A 19,595-nucleotide genomic window follows, 5' to 3' on the forward strand; every position below is an offset into this window, starting at 1 on the left:
TCTCTGCGTGCAATTCAACATACTTCCCCACCTCAGCTCCTCCTCACCTTCTGGTCTCTACCTAGCAATCATCTCCTCTAGAGAGATTTTCCTGATCCCTAAAGCCTGACTGAAAAACCTCCTCCACAACACTTCACTACTTATCTTCACTACTACAGCATGTATTAGTCTGCCAATGAATGAATGAACGAACGACTGCAATAAACACTGGACCTCTAGTTCTTACTGTTGAGTTGACTGCACTCTTCATTTTAGGGCAACATAATATCAGCCTTCCCTGCCCAACAGGAAGGTCACTGAAAGGAGGGGTGTGTTCTGGCTTCTGCTTTATCTCCACTGCCAGGAACAGCACATGATATTAAGTAGGTATTTAAAAATACTTGTAAAATTAACAAACACATAACTATAATAAAAGTAAAATGGGATAACCGCTATTTTAAAAAAGCATAAATTTGTTCCTGAGATTCATATAAGACTCAGCAGGCTGCAGATATGCAGGAAAATCTGAGACAACACAAAACTAACTGAAATAATAACAAAATGCCCTGCCCATTACAGGGGAGAAAAGAAGAGAAAATTAGCCAGAGAAACTGACACTTTCCCTTTTATTAGATTCACAACACCTTTTTAAAACCTCTCTTTGAAAACCGTTTCTTTTTATTAACTGCCTCATTAGAGAGTAGACAAACTCTGCCCTTGGAAGGCCTCTACCTGCACAGCGCTCTGTCCTCAGACCTGCAGCACTAAAGTCCAGCATCTCAGAAGAAAGTGCTGTGAAGGTCCTCCCATACTTCACATATCCATATATATCCATATATATATACACATATAGGTACACACACATTCACATTTCTTAATGAAAATAATATAACAGGGTTTACACAGTTCTATTAGTTCTTTAAAGTCACACAGGCAAGATCTATGCTTCAGTATAACCATTTTTTACTCTGGATTAAAGTGGGAATTTTAGGCCTAAAAATAGATTTAAGGTTATTGAATAGAGGCTATACAGCAACACAGACTTGATAAATCTTGATGATCATGTAACTAGAAATACGTTGCTGTTATCCTTAGGCTGGGCACTACACATCCCCATCAACTGTTTTCATTTTAACTGAAATACAAAAGCAGTAGTTCACCGAAGTAATCCCCTATTCATAACATTAGCACATATACCAAATTATACTAACTGCATGATAGTCTCCATGTACGGAGGCTATATTTTTAGCATGTGCTGATCTCTACTTCATTAGACACAGTCTCCAGCCAGCAACCACCAAAAAAGGAATGCATGCTGTACAGCAAGGAAGAGAACGACAATCTGCAGGTGCCTCTCACAAGGCAGCTGAGACAACACAAGGCAGAGAAACAAATCTTACAAGAGATGTTAAACTAATTTGCAGTGACATTTAATATATAGGTTTTATCAGAAAGAATACATTTAGGTCACAGTGACATGGAAAAACATACAGACTATGTGAAATTCCAGGCTTTCTCCTAGAATATCCAAAGTGCTCATCAAAAGTTGAATAGTACAATAAAGATGGCCACCAGGTGACTGGGATCAACAGAACATCATTTAGCATTTTAAAAACACAGATTCTGGGAATAGAAGCTACCACCAAAATATCCAGAAATCTGAGTTAACAGGTACTCCACTTTGCATATTTGATACTAATAAATATAATAAGTGTTTATAGGGACTATGAATGCCAGCCAAGAGCCTAAGGGATAGTCACAGAAAAGACGAATGAACACAGTCCCACTTGGAGTATTGAGAACTGCTGCTGTTTCAGTCTTCCCCTCCCTCGAAACACGGGCCATCTCCTTGGGGAAGAAGCCATTCAAGAGCTAAGGCCCATTTCCTCTGCCCCCACCACGACACAACAGAGCCCACTGGAAAGTCTCTCGGATGCTGGTATGATTCTTGATCACTGAATTGGACAGGTCCTCTTCATGGCCTCCTAGTTCTGACTGGCACAATCTGCTTCACACAGAAGGGGTCAGCACTGTCTCTGAAACCACAAAGGAGGTGACTCTAGGAGAATTAGAAGAAGGAGGTATCTGATGAAAAGGCACCTGCAAGTCTGAAATCCTCCTTGGTGAGAACACTGTACATGCGCTGAGGCAAAGCTCGGGAATAGGGGGCAGGGCGGGGCACGGTCGTGCGCAAAATGAGCTCCCGGCCGGCAGGGGGTGGGAAGTCTGATGCCAAGTTCTGCCTCCTCTCTTCCGGGGAGCCCATTCTCTTCAATTCCTCCTCCGGTGGAGCCATGGCTGCAGCCTTGAAGAGAAGCAAATGCTAAATTCAATAGCGAGTCAACTCGGATCATTCTGAAGGACAGATGAATCAGCATGAAAATATATAAAAATGTTCTACATTACTCAGTTAGGCAGTCAATTATGTTATGATTGCTCAAACATCACAACACAGAAAATGCGAGAAGCCCGAAACATTGCATGATCAGCCAGAGATTACAAACAAATTGGTGACAGAGACAGAGGGTAGTGACTGCCAAGCAATCAGTTTTGGAAAGTGAGGGCCACATTCAGACATCTGATGAAGAAGGACAATGGAGCTGTAGAGGTCTACACATTTCTTCTAGCAATGACCCAAGTCCAAGTCTGATGTCCTCCGTCCAGTAAGGAGCTGCTGCTCTCCAGAGCCTGGGGAGATGTTTTTTATCTCAATTCTTTCAATTCTTAAGGTTCATTTACCAAATTAAAACTGGGAACATTGGTTTTGTTTGCTGGGTGACTAATGTAATACAGAAGTGATAGAGGTCCATGAAATGTAGCAGTGGCCACAAAAGAGAGGTTCTCAAGATTAAAGGCATCTATTTTCATTATAATTGCATAAAATACATATTCAACTAGAGCGTTCATTTTAACTCTGATCACTGTATTTCTTTCATGATACCATCACTTTGGGAAAAAACTGCTGTGGCCATGGAAATATGAAGTCATGTTATGCTAAACATCAGCAAGAAAAGAATGCTCAACCCAGACCGTCAAAAGAGGTGGTTGGTTAGTTTAATGACCTTATGAAGTTAGAGGGATGGGAAGGAACAAGGAACCATGAGAGACAAAGGCGATTTTGTTACCTCATCAGAAGATTCAGTCAGCTTGAGAAAGGGTGGGAAAAGAAACAGTGATGAAAGGGAAACAAGCTATAAGGTTTAAAAAGAGCTAGACAAGAGATTTCAAGATTATTTCAGAGACAGCATGCATTATAGTAAGGAACATGGTTCTATCAAAAGAATATCAAGACAAAACACATCACATACTACACAGCTCACTTTCAAACTGAGCAGACAAATCCCTCTACTCATGCTTCTGATGGCTCCACAGGCAACATACAGAGTGTCACTTAATGGGGAAATGATTCAGCAAAATTTAGCTCCTTTACTGAAGATTAAGACACTAAAAAAAGTGCTCAGGGCTTGAAAAATAGATAACTCAGTGAATTTAAGACTCGATGTCTGAGTTATTCAATTTAGCAAGACTGACGCAAAATCCAATCAGTGGTTTGCTGAATTCTATTTAAATATGGATATAAGACTGACACACATAATCAAGATGAAGTTTATTAAAATATATTATTTTAAGGAAAAGTTCTCAATATGTAAAATTACTGTATGCTGTAAACAATTCTCAGTGAAATTTTACAACTTTTTTTAATTTTAATTTTTTTTATTTTTAGGGCCACACCTGTAGCACATGGAAGTTCCCAGGCTAGGAGCTGAATGAGAGCTGCAGATGTCGGCCTATGCCACAGCCACAGCAATGCCAGATTTGAGCCACATTTGCACCATAGCTTGTGGCAACACTAGATCCTTTAACCCACTGAGTGAGGCCAGGAATGGAACAGCATCCTCATGGATACAAGTCGGGTTCTTAATCCACTAAGTCATAACAGGAACTCCCTTTATAACTTTAAAAGAAGTTAAAACTTTGATTTATTAGTAGAAATGATATAAAGTATCAGTTCATTAAGAAAAATTACATGAATAAACTTGAATGGTTTCTATTAGCCAGATATTTAAAAACCGAATTTAAAAACATACCAACCAGGTGCTTGTTATATGGATTACAGCCTGCCAATTCCCCAAAAACATTCACCACAATGTTTGAAAATTTGAAATATTTTAAAATTACATAATATGAGATGAATGCACAATTTCAGTATCTGTAAAGGGGTTTAGCTATACAGTGAGGCCAGTGAAAGATGAAACACTCCTGTATTTATTGATGTAGAAAGGTAATTACATCAAGTGGAAAATAAGGACAAATTATATAATTCTAGTTTGTAAAATTTACATATATCTGTATATATCATATATCTGTATATATTAGATGTTAAATGTTAACAGTGATCAGCAGTAGGTAGTGAGATTAATGTGATAATTTTTTAAAAATTTTAGGGCTGCACCTGCAGCATATGGAAGTTCCTTGGGCAGGGGCTGGATCTGAGCTACCGCTGCTTCAATGCAGGATCCTTTAACCCACTGTGTCAGACCAAGGATCAAAGAACAGTGACCAGAGCCACTGCAGTTGGAGTCTTTTTTTTTTTTTGTCTTTTTGTCTTTTTGCCATTTCTTGGGCTGCTCCCGCGACATATGGAGGTTCCCAGGCTAGGGGTCGAATCGGAGCTATAGCTGCCAGCCTATGCCAGAGCCACAGAAACGTGGGATCTGAGCCGCGTCTGCGACCTACACCACAGCTCACGGATTCTACTGCGCCACAATGGGAACTCCTGCAGTTGGATTCTTAATCCACTGTGCCACAGCAGGAACTCCATGACTAATTTTTTAAGTGTGATTAATTTTTCTTTATAATTCTCTGCGTTATCCAAATTTTTTACGTAAGACTTTATTTACAGACTGGGGGAAAAAGTTATTTCCACACTGGGAAAAATAATTTGGCTTAACTATTTAGAACAATGAGTGTGTTCTACTCTCAGCATTAAAAATATAAATACTTTAGATTTTAAATCCTCTTTACACACAAGCTTTTAAAAAATGAGGAAAGAATTTTTGTAGTATAGTAAGAGGAAAATTCATACTGGTGTTAACAAGGAAATGGGCTTGTAAGCTGCTGGCTAGTAAACTGGTGAATATACCATAGGGCATGAAAACAATTTTTTTTTTGTCTTTTGTCTTTTTGTTGTTGTTGTTGTTGCTATTTCTTGGGCCGCTCCCGCGGCATATGGAGGTTCCCAGGCTAGGGGTTGAATCGGAGCTGTAGCCACCGGCCTACACCAGAGCCACAGCAACGCAGGATCCGAGCCACGTCTGCAACCTACACCACAGCTCACGGCAACGCTGGATCGTTAACCCACTGAGCAAGGGCAGGGACCGAACCCACAACCTCATGGTTCCTAGTCGGATTTGTTAACCACTGCGCCACGACGGGAACTCCTTTTTGTTTTCACAAAAAAAAAAAAAAAAAAAAATTTGGTTCTTGGTTGCATACCAGAGACAAAAACAAAATATATCAAAGAGCAGTGACCCGAGCTGATACAGTGACAACACAGGATCATTAACCCGCTGTGCCACAAGAGAACTCCAAGAACTTTAATTTATAAGGAAATAAAACACTTGGTTTTTTAACTTGAAATCCTTAATTTTAGTGGGTCATCCCATAAATAATCTCAGGTTTTAGTTCTTGGTAAAAATTTAGATCAGTATATTTAACTATGATTTTGAATATATTAACCAGATGACTCCAGATCAACTCACAGGACATTATCAAGTTTTTATTGCATGTGTGTAAACCCACAAAAATTCTTTTTCTTATTTGTCTGTGAGAATTACACCTTCAAAATTGGGACATTCTAGTGTCATCACAGTGCCAACATAAGGAGCACTCTGTATTTGGTAAACTTCTAATTCTTTTATCAGAATTTTTAATATTAATGAGCCCTGGTGTGAGAATCATCTGTGGAATGCCAGCACCTCTTAACCAGTAAACGAGATCAGTACAGAGAATCAGCACAATATGTAACTAGTACCATCCTTGTAAAGCACCAAATCTTAATAATTCTAAAGTATCAGAAGGTATTATGTATTTTTAAAATCTTTACTTTCATCAGTAGAGATAATGACAAAGAAAAGGTTTCAAACTGAGTTCTTTCTGTGCTGAAGACTGTTTCCACGGTCCTAAAAATCTGAATCTTGCTCTTCCTTTCTAGGAAACCTCTACAGTTAGACCTCTTCACCATTGCAAAATAGATTTATTAACTTCATTTGCAGTATATGGAGTTTAAAATTGGTAAAACTAAACTCTATTCTAATTTGAAAGAAGTAAACATGTTTTCCCACAGCACAGGTCATTGCTAACCAAGTCCCTATCAGATTCTTTTGTTTTAAATTTTTAAATTTTTGTCTATTTAGGGCCACACCCAAGGCATATGGATGTTTCCAGGCTAGGGGTTGAATTGGAGCTGCAGCTACCACCGGCCTTCACCACAGCCACAGCAACATGAGATCACGATCGGAGCCTTGTCTGTGATTTACACCACAGCTCAGGGCAATGCTGGATCCTTAACCCACTAAGCAAGGCCAGGGATGGAACCTGCATCCTCATGGATCCTAGTTGGGTTCCTAACCCACTGAGCCAGAAGCGGAACTCCCCATCAGATTTTTTTAACAAGGGATTTCGTACCATTTAACTTATGAAATTTAGAAACTGAAATAAACCTATCATTTTACCTTAACGTGTAAGAAAGCAGACAGATTTCAAAGACTAACAAGTTAGTGGTGAGAGTCATTATTTCCTTAATGTTCAAACCCTATGCTTGGTTAGCAGTTGTATAATCAGCTAAGTGTGGGAATCAACAGCCCCTCCACAAGTAGAGGCCTGGAGAGATCATGATATAGTAAGGAATGTCACATACCCTCTGTGCATTCACAAACAGCTTGTGAATGATTCTGCCAGCGTGTCCTCTTCCTGCACCAGCGACTAACACCTCAGGTTGCTCCAAAAGGCAACTCACAAACCTGGGAGAGAGATGCGAAAGGACAGAAAACTGAGCTGCTCAGTTGACACTGGGTCAGTCCTCCTAATCAGGTTTTGTGGACAAATCATGCCAAGGCTGGAGTGGAAATTTTATAACAGGATAGATTTGAAATTAAAATCAATTCAAATGACAATCTTACTGCCCTTCAACTGTTTTCATAAAATTTAAAAAATTTCGAAATATCAAACTGTCTGTCAAAGTGTAAGAAAAATATTCAGTCTCTTTCAGACTAGAAGTTTAGAAGATGCCACACTAAATAAAAGATCCAAAAAATGTTTTTAACAATAGAAACCAAGTTTAATCTATACAGCAATGATCCTATTTATTTTTTGTTCTTTTAAGGTATATGACAATGAGTGCAAGTGTGTATTTGTGTGTGAATGTGTATATATATATATGCACGTGCTTAAAATATGTTTTGTAAACTGTGCCATTATGTGCTGGAAACACTCTACTTCCAAGTATATCATAGACAACGTATGGTGGAGCTAAGACAGTCGAAGGCACAAAGCCACCAAGCCTGCACCACCTGCTCACTAATTTATACTGCTATTTTAGAAACAATTCCTTTGATTAGATTGTATTCTTCTCATTTAAAAGGAAGGAATTTTCAAGGACAATGAAGGCTGGGAAAAAATTTTACTCAACAAAAGATAAAATATTCAAACAAGAACCTGTTAAAAGCTATAGCAAATGCCTTGTCATATTAATTATTTGGCATCAATATCACCATTTCTCATCGAAAGGCTAATGAATATTTTAGTTATAACAAATTCAATCTGTTGAAGTAGCTAACTTGGAAACACTTTATCACATATTAAAACAACACTGGGTAAAAAATGGACAGAGACACTCACTGACAGACTCTCCTTGAAATGGTCCAAATCTCAAAAGGAGGAAAAGACTGACCCAGTCATGGGCCTCATTCTGGAGAGGCCATCTGGCCACTTTCAGAACACATTCACCAAGTACAGAAGATATGCACATCTGCTATCACAAATCTTGTTTAGGCTTAGTAGCTAGGAATATTGAGCAGAAATACAGTTTCAGAACACCTCTTCCTATAGTTAAGGAACAGTGAGAACAGAAAGCAAAGCTCTGGGGCACTTTAAGTAACAGAGAGTGAATAGCTAGTTCCTCTATTTTCAGCTGCTCCAAGAGCAAACAAGGACAGTCCTAGAAAGAGACCTGGAAGACTTGGTAATAAAAGTGGGAGGAGCGGCAGCCCATGGCAAATACTCAGAAATATAGAAGTCAAATTCTATGATAAATAAATATTTCTCTGTCTTTAGACAGTACTTGTTACACATAATATAACAGCACCACAGAAGAATCTCAATATTCTATAAAAATTTTCTAAAGACAGTGATGGCTTTTCTTACTGCAGACAAAAATGAGTTAGTCAGATAGCAATTACCTTTCAAGATCGTCTTTCTCTTCCTCCTGTTCACATTTCTCAGTTCCAAATTTGGCTTTCAGTGAGCGGGCTCTAGCAATTACAGCTTCTACATTAGTAATTTGATGGATGATTTCCTAACAGTGCAAAAGGGGAGAGGCATACATTGGAAGATAGCAAAAAAAGAAAAGCCTTTTAAAAATATATCTTTAAAATAATTATTGCCAACTGGGGAGAACACTTAGCAAAATCAGACTTACTTCTAATTTTTTGTCTTCTGGATTAGAGAAGTGCAAAACTTTACTGGAATGGGATATTATCTGCTTTATAATCTTCTTAACTGAAGAAATATTTTCCAGACTTTCTATTTTTAAAAAGATAAAAGCCATCATTAGATAAGTTAGGCAAAAATTTACTTTCATTTTGGAAATGAACCAATGATTAATCAAGACATTTACCTTCTTCCTTTACTTTGAGTACGGCTGCATGAATTACACAAGGTAACAGGTGCCGAGCAAGGTCTGCAGGTTTCTGTACTGCCAGATAGTGCAGCACCTGAAGGAGACCAAAATTAGACAAATAATCAATGCAGTTGTCAAACAATTAGGCAGCCATTTACAAAGTAAAAACTGTACCACTGTACAGTTACCGTATCTGTAACAAGAGTAGAAAAGAGCTTTCTTCTCTTAGTACCCACTCCTACTCACTCCAGCTACTAATTCCAAAGGTCAGAATAATGTTACTGAAAACAACTAATAACTTCAGTCATTAATTGTAGTTAACACTCTTAGTGTTTTTTTCCTGTTTCCATATGTAATAAATCCAAATTAGGAAAACACAAAGAAAATTAAAACCATCTGCAAATTATACCATCCAGAGATAACAACTGTTAGTGATGGAACATTTTCATTCCAGAGTTTAAGGTTCTGAATACACATCATATATTAAGTGAACTAATATTAAGCATGTAAAATACTGTTTTTTAACTTTTATTCCTCACTTAAGATTTTTAAACATTTCTAGTGACTTTCTTGCTAATTTTTTTGGTTTTAGTTGTTTTGAATTATTGTTTTTTTCCAAAATGGAAACTTTTATTATTTCTCTGATTTAAAAAACACACGGAGAAGTATGTGTTAACACAGAGACCCTACCTTTAAGCTCCATATTCAACAGCAATAAAGACAAGAGAAATAAAATCTCATAGTGTAAGCCTTGCTGATAAATGCTCACAGATCTCAAAAGTAAACACAAAGTATAATGCAAAAGTTCTCTAGAAATCCTACTTCCTAACAACACATTTTTGTGTTTATCTTCCCAGACTTATTTCTATGCACATTTAAACACAAAGATTTAGATGCATGTGTAATTTCTCACAATATATACAATTTCATAACTTGCTTTGTTCAATTAATGACATAATTTTTATTATTTGGCTTGGAAGGTTTTGTGTGTTTGGAAATGTTTTTAAAATTAATATACATTTAAAAAATACACATACCAAAGTATTTTATAAAAAAAGAAAACACCAACCAGCTTACAAAACAGAAGATCACCAGTACTTTCCAAGGCCCCCATATCCCTCCCTGAGCAAGTCTCCCTCCTTCACACCACTCGCCCCTCACAGGTAACTAATAATCATTCTTTTGCTTATCTTCATAGTTGTTTCACTTATGTAAGTAGCCTTAAAAATTGTGTTGCTTAGTTTTGTCTGGTTTTAATATTTATATATGAAGAATGTTTCTGAGGAGCTCCTGTCGTGGCACAGCGGAAACAAATCCAACTAGGAACCAGGAAGTTGCCAGTTCGATCCATGGCCTCGCTCACTGGGTTAAGGATCCAGCGATGCCATGAGCTGTCCTGTAGGTCACAGATGCGGCTCGGATCTGGTGTTGCTGTGGCTGTGGTGTAGGCTGGCAGCTACAGCTCCGACTGGACCCCTAGCTTGGGAACCTCCCTATGCTGCAGGTGCGGCTCTTAAAAAAAAAACAAAAACAAAAAGAATGTTTCTGCTTGTGCACCTTGGTGACTTGTTTTTCATTTAGCATTGTTTCTGAAATGCATAGATGCTGTAGTTTATTCATTTTCACTGCTTTATAAAAGTGTCCCTCCCCTCCCCCTTTTTTGGCTATTAAAATAATGCCTCTGTCACATTATTTCATGATTGCTGGTGTACATGTACAGGAATTTCTTCAGGGTATCTATATAAAAATAGAATTAGTATATGTACAAGAAAATACCAAATTATTATTTTTTAAATACTTTAATCATATTTAATGTTTCAACAGATTTACATTCCTATCTAGAGTATTAAGAGTTCCCACTGCTGTATATCCTTGTTAACTCTATTCCAAATTTTGTTTTCCTTAACTTACAGAAAAACAAATTTGCAAGAATACAAAATACTTGTATACTCTTGGCGTGGATTTATTTGCTGGCCTTTTACTTCATTTCTTTCATCATTATCTACCTCTCCTCCTCTATATGTGCATATAATATACATACCCACACATTTTTCTCAATAATTTGAGATCAAGTTCCATATATGATGTCCCTTTACCCTCAAATATCTAAATATCTAAGTGTGTATTTCCTAAAATAAAGAATGTAACTAATGTAAAGTGAACGAACACTGATCAAATACTTTTAATCTCATTTTTTATTCTTAGTACAACTTTGCCAATTGACCAAGTAATGTCTTTTATAACCTTCCACCATCATGATACAGGATCCAGTTAAGGACCATGCACTGGCTTAGTTATTACATCTCTTTAGTCTCAGTGACTCTAGACGTTTTCCAGCCTATCTTTTATAACACTGACTTTTTTTTTCCCCCCTCTTTTTTGGCTGCCCTGCAGCATAGGGAGTTCCTGGGCCAGGGATCAGATCTGAGCCACAGTTCTGATCTACACAGCTGCAGCAATGTGGAATCCCTAAACCACTGTGCCAGGCCAGGGTTTGAACCCATGTCCCAGTGCTCCAGAGATGCTGTAAATCCAGTTGCGCCACAGTGGGAACTCCAACACTGACATTTTGAGTGTAGTCATTCTCCTGTTTTTTGGCTAAATTCCATACTTTATTCATATTTCTTCAGTTTAAAAAAACTGAGATATAATTTATATACCATAAAATTGACCAGTTTAAAAATTACATTTCAATGGTTTTTAGCTTATGTACAAGACTATGCAACCATCACCACTACCTAAGTCCAGAACATTTTCATTACTCCACAAAGAAATCCAGTACCCAACAGTAGTCACTCCCACTCCCCCAATCCCTTGACAGCTACTAAGCTAGCTTTTTTTTTTTTTACCATAGATTTGTCTATTCTGGATGTCATATAAGAGGAATCATGTAATCATGGCTTTCTGTTTCTGGCTTCTTTCACTGAGCATAATGCTTTCAAGACTCATCTGAGTTGTAACATATATGAGAACTTCACTCATTTTTATGGCTGAATAAGACTCCACTGTATGGATATACTACATTTTGTGTATCCATTCATCAACTGATAGACACTTGGACTGGTTCTACTCTTTGGCTACTGTGAATAATGAGATTGTCAATAGTTGTGTACTCAGTTTCCTAAGTTTTTTTTAATCTAATGTTCCTCTCCTCTTCCAGGATCTGATCCAGGATATCACATTACATTTAGCCATGTTTCCAAACTCCCCTTGGATGTGACTAGTTTCTCGACTTTTTTGTTTTTACTGGCCTTGACAGTTCTGAGGAATTCTAGTCTGATATTTGTAAAAAGTCCCTCAATTAGGATTTATTTGATGTTTTTCTGATAATTAAACTAGGATTATATATTTTGGGGAGGAAGACCAGAGAGATAAAGCACCATTTTCATCATTTATCAAGATGTGACTTGCCCCCTTGTCAACCTTGCTCACCTGGCTAAGGCAGTGTGCATCAGGTTTCTGCTCTACAGTGAACTCATTTTTCCCGCTCTGCACACCGTACTATGGGAGGAAGATCCTGTGTAAAGTCCACACCTATGGAGTTGGGAGTTACGCTTCACCTCGAGGGCAGAGTAGATTTAGAGTTCTTCTGCTCTTCTCTCCAATTTATTCCATCATTTATTTATGTCACTTATAGATTCCAGGATATTTATTTTATATTTTGACTATAATCCAATACCACTTTATTTACTGTCATTCAAATTATTCCAGTGTTCGCCACTGGGAAATATTTCAGCTGGTTCCAGCTGCCATAGGTTTGTTTTTTTTGTTTTGTTTTGTTTTTAGCTCTTTTTGAAGAGATGGAGGTTATGCACTCTGAGACCAAACAGTACATTTGTGATGCTGGACCCTTCAATTATCGTATCTCAATGCAGATAATCTGCCCGTTATTGCTGATATTCATTTTGATTATCCAGTCAAGGTATTGTTCCATTTCTCCACTGTGTTATTGTTATTTCCTTGCAATTCAAAAGTAATCCACAGATAGACACTTCTAAAATCCTCCAAGTGTGACACTCTACCCAAATTTCCATCTAGACCTAATATGTATTGATTCTTGCCTGAACCAATCTTTACTATGAATATGGTTGTAAAATGAAGAGTTTCCAAGTCCAACATATCCTCCATATTTACCATTCATCTGTGTGCTGAAATGCCCTCCCTTCTCTCCCATTTGTTAATTTTTCTACATATTGTCAATGTGGACTCATGAGTTACAATTTTTTTCCTCATTATTCCCTGCTTTTATCTTCATTACTATTTTTTATTTTCTTCCGATTTTGTTGTTCTTTTTCTAGGTTTTTGAATTAGGAATTTATTAACCCCATTAACTTCATTCTTTTGTTTTTTCTTGATGTAGGTATTTAGGGCTATGGATTTTCCTTTGATCATTTCTAAAACATATCCTAAAGCTCTGATATGTAATATTTTCACCATCATTTTTCAGGAATTTTATAGTTTCTCTTTGTATTTCCCCTTTTACCCAAGTACTGTTTAAATTTGCAGGTGGAAGGCCTAGGGTTTGTTTCTTTCATTTTTAATTACTATGCAGAGATCAGAGCATTGGTTTTATTTCCATTATGAAACACACTGGTGTTTTCTTCGTGCCCTTAATATACTATCGATTTTTGTGAATGTTCCATGTGAAAAGAAGGTACAGTTTCTATTATCAAGGTACGGTGCTTGAGATATATCTATAAGATTGACCTTATTGATTATCTTCTTTAGATCTTTTCTTAATTTTGTCTACTTGACTGTCTTGTATTGAGAGTGTGTTAAAAGTTCCCTATTATTAGTGTTTTGACCTATTTCTCCTTGCATCTCCTGTGTTTTCTATTTTATATAAATGATTACTGTGTTACCTACTGCCTAAACATTAACAGCTATATATCTTCATTGTGAAATATCATTTTTTAGACTATAAAGCATCCTTATTAATCACATTTAATATTTTTCTACTTTAATTTTACTTTGGCATCAGGATCACAAGCCCTGCTTTCTTAATGTTTTCATTTACCTGGTACGTCTTTGTCCATTGTTTATTCTGTAGCCTTTCTGAATCATAGAATCCCTTATTTAGAGCAGACAGTTGGGTTTTATATGTCTGTATTGTAATTACTCTGTATATGATATGACCTTTATTATGTACGCTTCTCTATTTGGTGTGTGTTCTTTGCTTCTGAAAAATTCTTCCGTTGTACTTAGGAAGGTTTGCATTTTTATTCTAGTAGATATCCTTGCACTACTAACTCTTATGCTGCCCTTGATTCTCTTATATCATTAACTATTTTATGAACTGGTCTAGTAATTTTAAAGGTATTCTCTGAGTACCACCTATTATCTGTGTAACAGTCAATGATTTCATTTCACTTTCCTCCTTTGCTTTTTCCATTCCAACTTTTTTAGTTACATTCTTTCTACTTTATCATAATATACAATTTTTACATATTCTTTTTCTACCCATGTCCCCATCTAGTATTAGTCTTAGCCAGAAAATTAAATGAAGTCTTACCATAGTCATCTTTTGGTTGGCTAAGTTCATCCTCCTATTGTATGCTGTTCAATAAAGTAGCCACCAGCCATATGCAGCCTAAAAATCCAGTTCCTATGTTATACTAGCCACATTTCAAGTGCTTATTAAAGCTACATGTGGCCATGGGCTACTATTTTGGACAGCATTAGCTGTGGAACATTCTGAACACTGCACAGAGTTCCAATGGACAAGGCAGTCTTAATAGAGTCCTCAGGGAGGGCTCACGTATACAGCTGTATGTACAAAAACTCTCAGAGAAAAGTTTTTATAGCCTTGACTACTTGCCCATCTTGGTGGAATATAAAATCTTTATAGTTTGTATTTCTTTTCTTACATTTCTTGAAAACACTGCTCCACACTACTGTGCTTTGAGAAATCTGACAACTCTCTAATTTTTTCCCTTGTAAATTATTTTCATGTTTTTTGCCTACAGAGTCTAAGAATTAAAAAAAAAAATTAAGATCTAGTAGTATTATAATACATAGTTTGGCATTCACTACACCTAGTCAATTTTCCGCTATACTCAGCCCTCTCAATATGTAAATTCAGGTTTTATTTCCAGAAAGTTTTCTTATATTGCAGTTTTAAGTTTTAGTGTTTTGATTTTTCTTTTTCAAGGACTCTGATAAAATGAATATTATTTCTACTTTTCTATCTTTCATTTCTACTACTTTCTCTCCAATCGCTTTCACTCCTTTAATCCCAATTTTTTTCTCTTGGCTGTTTTGCTGCTTTTCTTTCCTCAATGCCTTTTATTAAATTTAAATATAAACCTATTCTCCCATAAGTCTTTTTTTTTTTTGATAGGGTTGTCTTTTTCTTCTACTTGTATCCTGAGTTTAATCAGCAGTAGTTTCATTTCTTTGTGGGGTTTTTTGGGTTCATTTGTGCTCTTGTTTTCAGTATTTCTGATATCTCCCATGCTTATTTGAGAATACCTGATTCAGTTTGGACTAATAATTTTCTTCTGACCTGTCAGTTTTCTGGGAAATGTTTTTATTAGCTGAAATGATCTAATTTCCAATTTGTTTCTTTATAGTAGTTTGCTCTGTACTATAATTGGTCATGTCACAGTTTGAAAGGGCTCTCTTCTGCACATTTCTTTAATAGATGACAAGAGATGAAGGAGGTTAATATGCCTTATTTCTCTTTCATTTCTATAGGATCTTTAATTTTCTCCTTATTTCCTTCTTTCCTATCACTGCTTTAAGGGGGATATCATTCCTATTTCTATATCTGGTTCTTCCTAAGGCAGTCTCTCTCTTAGTGCCCATTTCTAGTCCTGCTTACTTTCAAGCCACTTCCTGGTGGCCTGTGCCATTAACGCTCAGGTTCTACCTATGCTGAGTTTTTTGGCACTCAGCGTTAGGAGCAATCTTTCTGAGTGACTGTGTTCCTCCCAGGTCTTCCCTCAGCTCTTCTTCCTAAGACTCCCTGTCCTCACTCTCTATATCCACAAGCTTACAACAATGGGAACTCCACTGGAATTTGGCTTATTTCTCTACTTAGTTAACTCAAAGATCACTGTAATCTTTAACTTATAGTAATGCTGAAGCCATGGGTTTATTTACTTATTAATTTCATGGGGTTTGGGGGGAGGTGGATAGGTGGGAGGGTATGCATGGCAACTTGCTATCAGGTGGCTGCCACTATTCTCCACAACTCCAAATGTTTTTTAGTAACTGCAAAGTAGTCTACTAAATGATTAAACCATACTTTATTGAACAAAAGTGTCATTTTTGGAAACTCTGGGTGTATATATTTTTTCACTAAAAAGCTTTGTTGAACATCATTCTTGCACATTGATTTTTATGTACCTCTCATTATTTCCTTGATAACATTTTTTTGGTAGTGGAAGTGTGAAGTCAAAGAACATGATCATTAAGCTTTTGACATATGCTGTGAGATGGTCTAAAGATAAGCATGCTACATAAAATATGCATGGTTAATTCTCTGGCCTATTTGTAACCAGTTCTAAAATCTTGAATGTAAATATTAGATAGATAAAACGTTCATTACGTTTCAATGCTCTCCTTCTCAAGTATGTTCAAAGCTCTTACATTCATCATAGTGAGTTTTTAAAATGCTGGAACAATAATTAGCAGTCTAGTATTAGACACCCAAACTCAGTTACCTTTTCTGCTTCCCGTGTATCATCAAAGAGTCTCCTCTGCCTTCTAGCAGGAATGGGCTTAGCTGTTTCCCAGGCTTCTACCCACATATTACTTGGAATCTTCATTCGGGCACTTAGTTCTCCTTTCAGAACCATATTGCCCTTTTCATCAATCACTTCCTCTTCAATATAATCACGAGGTGAGTACCACCTCACAAAATCTTCCAGAAAACAACCTGGATTAGCGGCCTAAAATAGCCAAAAGAAAGAAAAAAAAATCAACAGAATCAAATAAAAATCAAGTTACTGATAAACTTGCTTTCAAAATTATACTTTCACTTTCATAAAAATGATCTTTACAAAATCTAGTACTGTGACTTCAGTTTGGGTGTCAGCTTTAAAATAGGTCAGATATTAAAGCACCAAAATTATTTTATTTTTGCTATCTCCATTTTTTTTTGGGGGGGGAGTCTTTTTATTGGTGCATTTGTGGCTTATGTAAGTTCCCAGGCTAGGGGTCGAATCAGAGCTACAGCTTCTGGCCTATGCCACAGCCACAGCAACACAGTACCCGAGCCACATCTGTGACCTACACCTCAGCTCAGGGCAACACTGGCTCTCTAACCCACTGAGCAAGGTGAGGGATCCAAACCTCATCGTCATGGATGCTAGTCGGGCTTGTTACTGCTGAGCCACTATGGGAACTCCCTGCTGTCTCCATTTTATAGAAAAAGAAGATGTTTTCATTTGATGAATTTGGAAATAAAATTTTGATATAAAGTGAAAATAATTCTCTAAGACTACAAGTTATATAAGTTAGTTTAAAATTATAGTATAATAACTACTCAATACTCTGAAAAGTATCAAATAGGCTCAAGTCAAGTAAATTAAATAATACACAACATGATCTGAATAAAAACGCAATAATGGAAAAGTTCTGCTCTTTCTTCCCCTCAATAAATCAATACTGGTACTGCAATAAATACCAACTAATCTCAAAAATGTTCTATTCAGCCATCAAATTCTTATGCTTTGAATAATAAATTACCATCGCATAAATTGCTTTTGTGCTATTAAGGAATTGGAATTCAAATTATTGCTTTTCAGGCTTCTGAAACCAAACTAATTAAAGTTTTATTTAGTGGATAATTCTATAGAATTAACAATGATGCATGCCAAAATCCTTTAAGTAAGGATTCATGCCTCTACATTCATGCCTGAGAAAAAAGGGAGGCTTCACAGTTTTAGTGGTAAGGCATGGAGGTCTTTTCGCAAGTGCCCAGTAATTTATCAATACACTACTAAGGATGGGCATATATATCATCCCCTTAATACTCAAAGGAAATGTGTAAACACATACCTTTTTGGTTATAATTTTCTATAACATATTCTTTCTGCTATGAGTACAGTATTTAATTGCCTGAAATAATAAGTGATGTAAGCACTACTAAAAAGTACTAAGCAGAAGTTCATTTTCTTTCTTTTTAAATTAAATTAACCTCAGGCCAAAATTAAAACCAACACAACAAGAATGGTTAGTCTTAAATTTGAAAAGCAAAACTGCCAATTTCTCCTTACTGCACTCACTACCAGCATAACTGGTCCCACCAATTTAGGAAATCCCCAAAAGGATAAGGAATCAGAGGGGAGTCCTTAACTGACAGTCAATAACACAAACTTCTAAGGGCTATGTCATCATGGCAACAAAAAAACTGTTATGAAATGCAGTGGATCAAGATCGCTGCATGACCTGGGATTCATATAAAAAGCTTGGATATTAACCAGGCAACACCACATACAGATGAAAATATCTCAGGAAACTACAGAGGTAGGCCTTGAGTGAAGAGAGTGAACCTGAAAAAGAAAACAGTATTGAGCTCCTGCACTACAGAATGTGTTAAAGAAGGACATATCATACCAGAATTCTTCCTTCTGGTTGTCCTTACTATACCAGGCAGATCAAAGTGCTACCAGGAGAGGCTCAAGGGTCACTTCAGCTATGGTTTATCTTCTTTCTACCCTTCCAGGTATGTACTCCAAGAGCATGTGGGAGAACAGGGCCTGTCCTCCTGGAATTGTGAAGGGTAGGTACCTTAGGAATATACCAGCATTTATCCATAGCTCTGGGGGCTCTCCCATGTACAGCAAATACCAAGTCATCCCCTACACAAAAAGGGAAAGGCAACTATACCTATTTTAGAGTGACTTCATATTTCCTTAAATATATTATCTGATTCCCACATAGGGGCAGATATATAAATTGGTTATTTGAAATACAATTTATTTTATGGCTAAAACAATGTTACTGAAAGACATCTGTTCATTACTCAGGTTAGTTCAAAGACATCTAATGAACCACAGTTCTGAAGCAGTGTTAAAGGAATTATATAGCACCTTACCATGAGGGGCAGATATGTTTCTATGGAGTAAAGCTTTTACACTTCCAATTTGGAATTTCCTCCTGTATATGCCCTCTAAAAGGACAGTGTAGCAGGACAGAGACAGATGAATATGAAGGCGGCCAGAGGTCAAGTAAAAAAACAGCTACTGTATTGGCCAGTACCTCCTACTGTGCACACACACCCTAAGCCAAGTCCTTTCTCTACCTTTTTGATTTAACACATGCCCTGAGAGCCGACTGGCTTCTCTTTATCCACTGTACCAAATATCTGTTTTAAAACAACACATTTCACTTTCTTGTCTCACAGCAGAATAGAACTCAAAAAATTTCTGTATCTTTCTCATCTCTAAGGAAAACATGCAGCTCTTAAGAGATGTACTAAAGGTTTCTTCTTTTAGGAAAGATGGGGGAACACCAGTAGGGAATAAAAAGCTCCCTTTTATTGTCACTTAACTCTGCTAGCAAGGAAGATGAAAGTGGCACAGGTTTTCATGGGGTGTTTACGTTGAAATATCAAACTCAGGTTGGCCTACATAGCACGAAAGCAGGACTGAGTAGGGGCTATGGAATGGAGAGATGGAGGCTATCACAGGAAGCAGCAGGTTAAGGAGGCAAGTCTGGGCATTGGGGACAGGTCAGAGTATGAGTAGTAGGAGACGGAAGCCCCGTG

General features: G+C 37.0%; 1 protein-coding gene across 2 annotated transcripts in view; it reads right to left on the reverse strand.

Annotated features, from left to right (window-relative positions):
* Positions 1 to 588: 588 nt before the first annotated feature.
* RAB3GAP1 (RAB3 GTPase activating protein catalytic subunit 1) overlaps positions 589 to 19,595 on the reverse strand; it is a 132,082-nt gene continuing 113,075 nt past the window's right edge. The window contains exons 19-25 of one of the 2 annotated variants that reach the window (XM_047772057.1): positions 16,546 to 16,773; positions 8,876 to 8,972; positions 8,678 to 8,781; positions 8,439 to 8,554; positions 6,899 to 7,001; positions 3,105 to 3,125; positions 589 to 2,284 (exon numbers count right to left, since the gene is read on the reverse strand). In XM_047772057.1, coding sequence (XP_047628013.1) covers positions 2,048 to 2,284; positions 3,105 to 3,125; positions 6,899 to 7,001; positions 8,439 to 8,554; positions 8,678 to 8,781; positions 8,876 to 8,972; positions 16,546 to 16,773 — 906 coding nt within the window. In that variant the 3' untranslated portion in view covers positions 589 to 2,047. The remainder of the gene's footprint in view (positions 2,285 to 3,104; positions 3,126 to 6,898; positions 7,002 to 8,438; positions 8,555 to 8,677; positions 8,782 to 8,875; positions 8,973 to 16,545; positions 16,774 to 19,595) is intronic. The other variant, XM_047772059.1, reaches the window with a different exon arrangement.

This window comes from Phacochoerus africanus, chromosome 3, assembly GCF_016906955.1.
Source record: "Phacochoerus africanus isolate WHEZ1 chromosome 3, ROS_Pafr_v1, whole genome shotgun sequence".
In the NCBI taxonomy this organism is placed as follows: domain Eukaryota; kingdom Metazoa; phylum Chordata; class Mammalia; order Artiodactyla; family Suidae; genus Phacochoerus; species Phacochoerus africanus.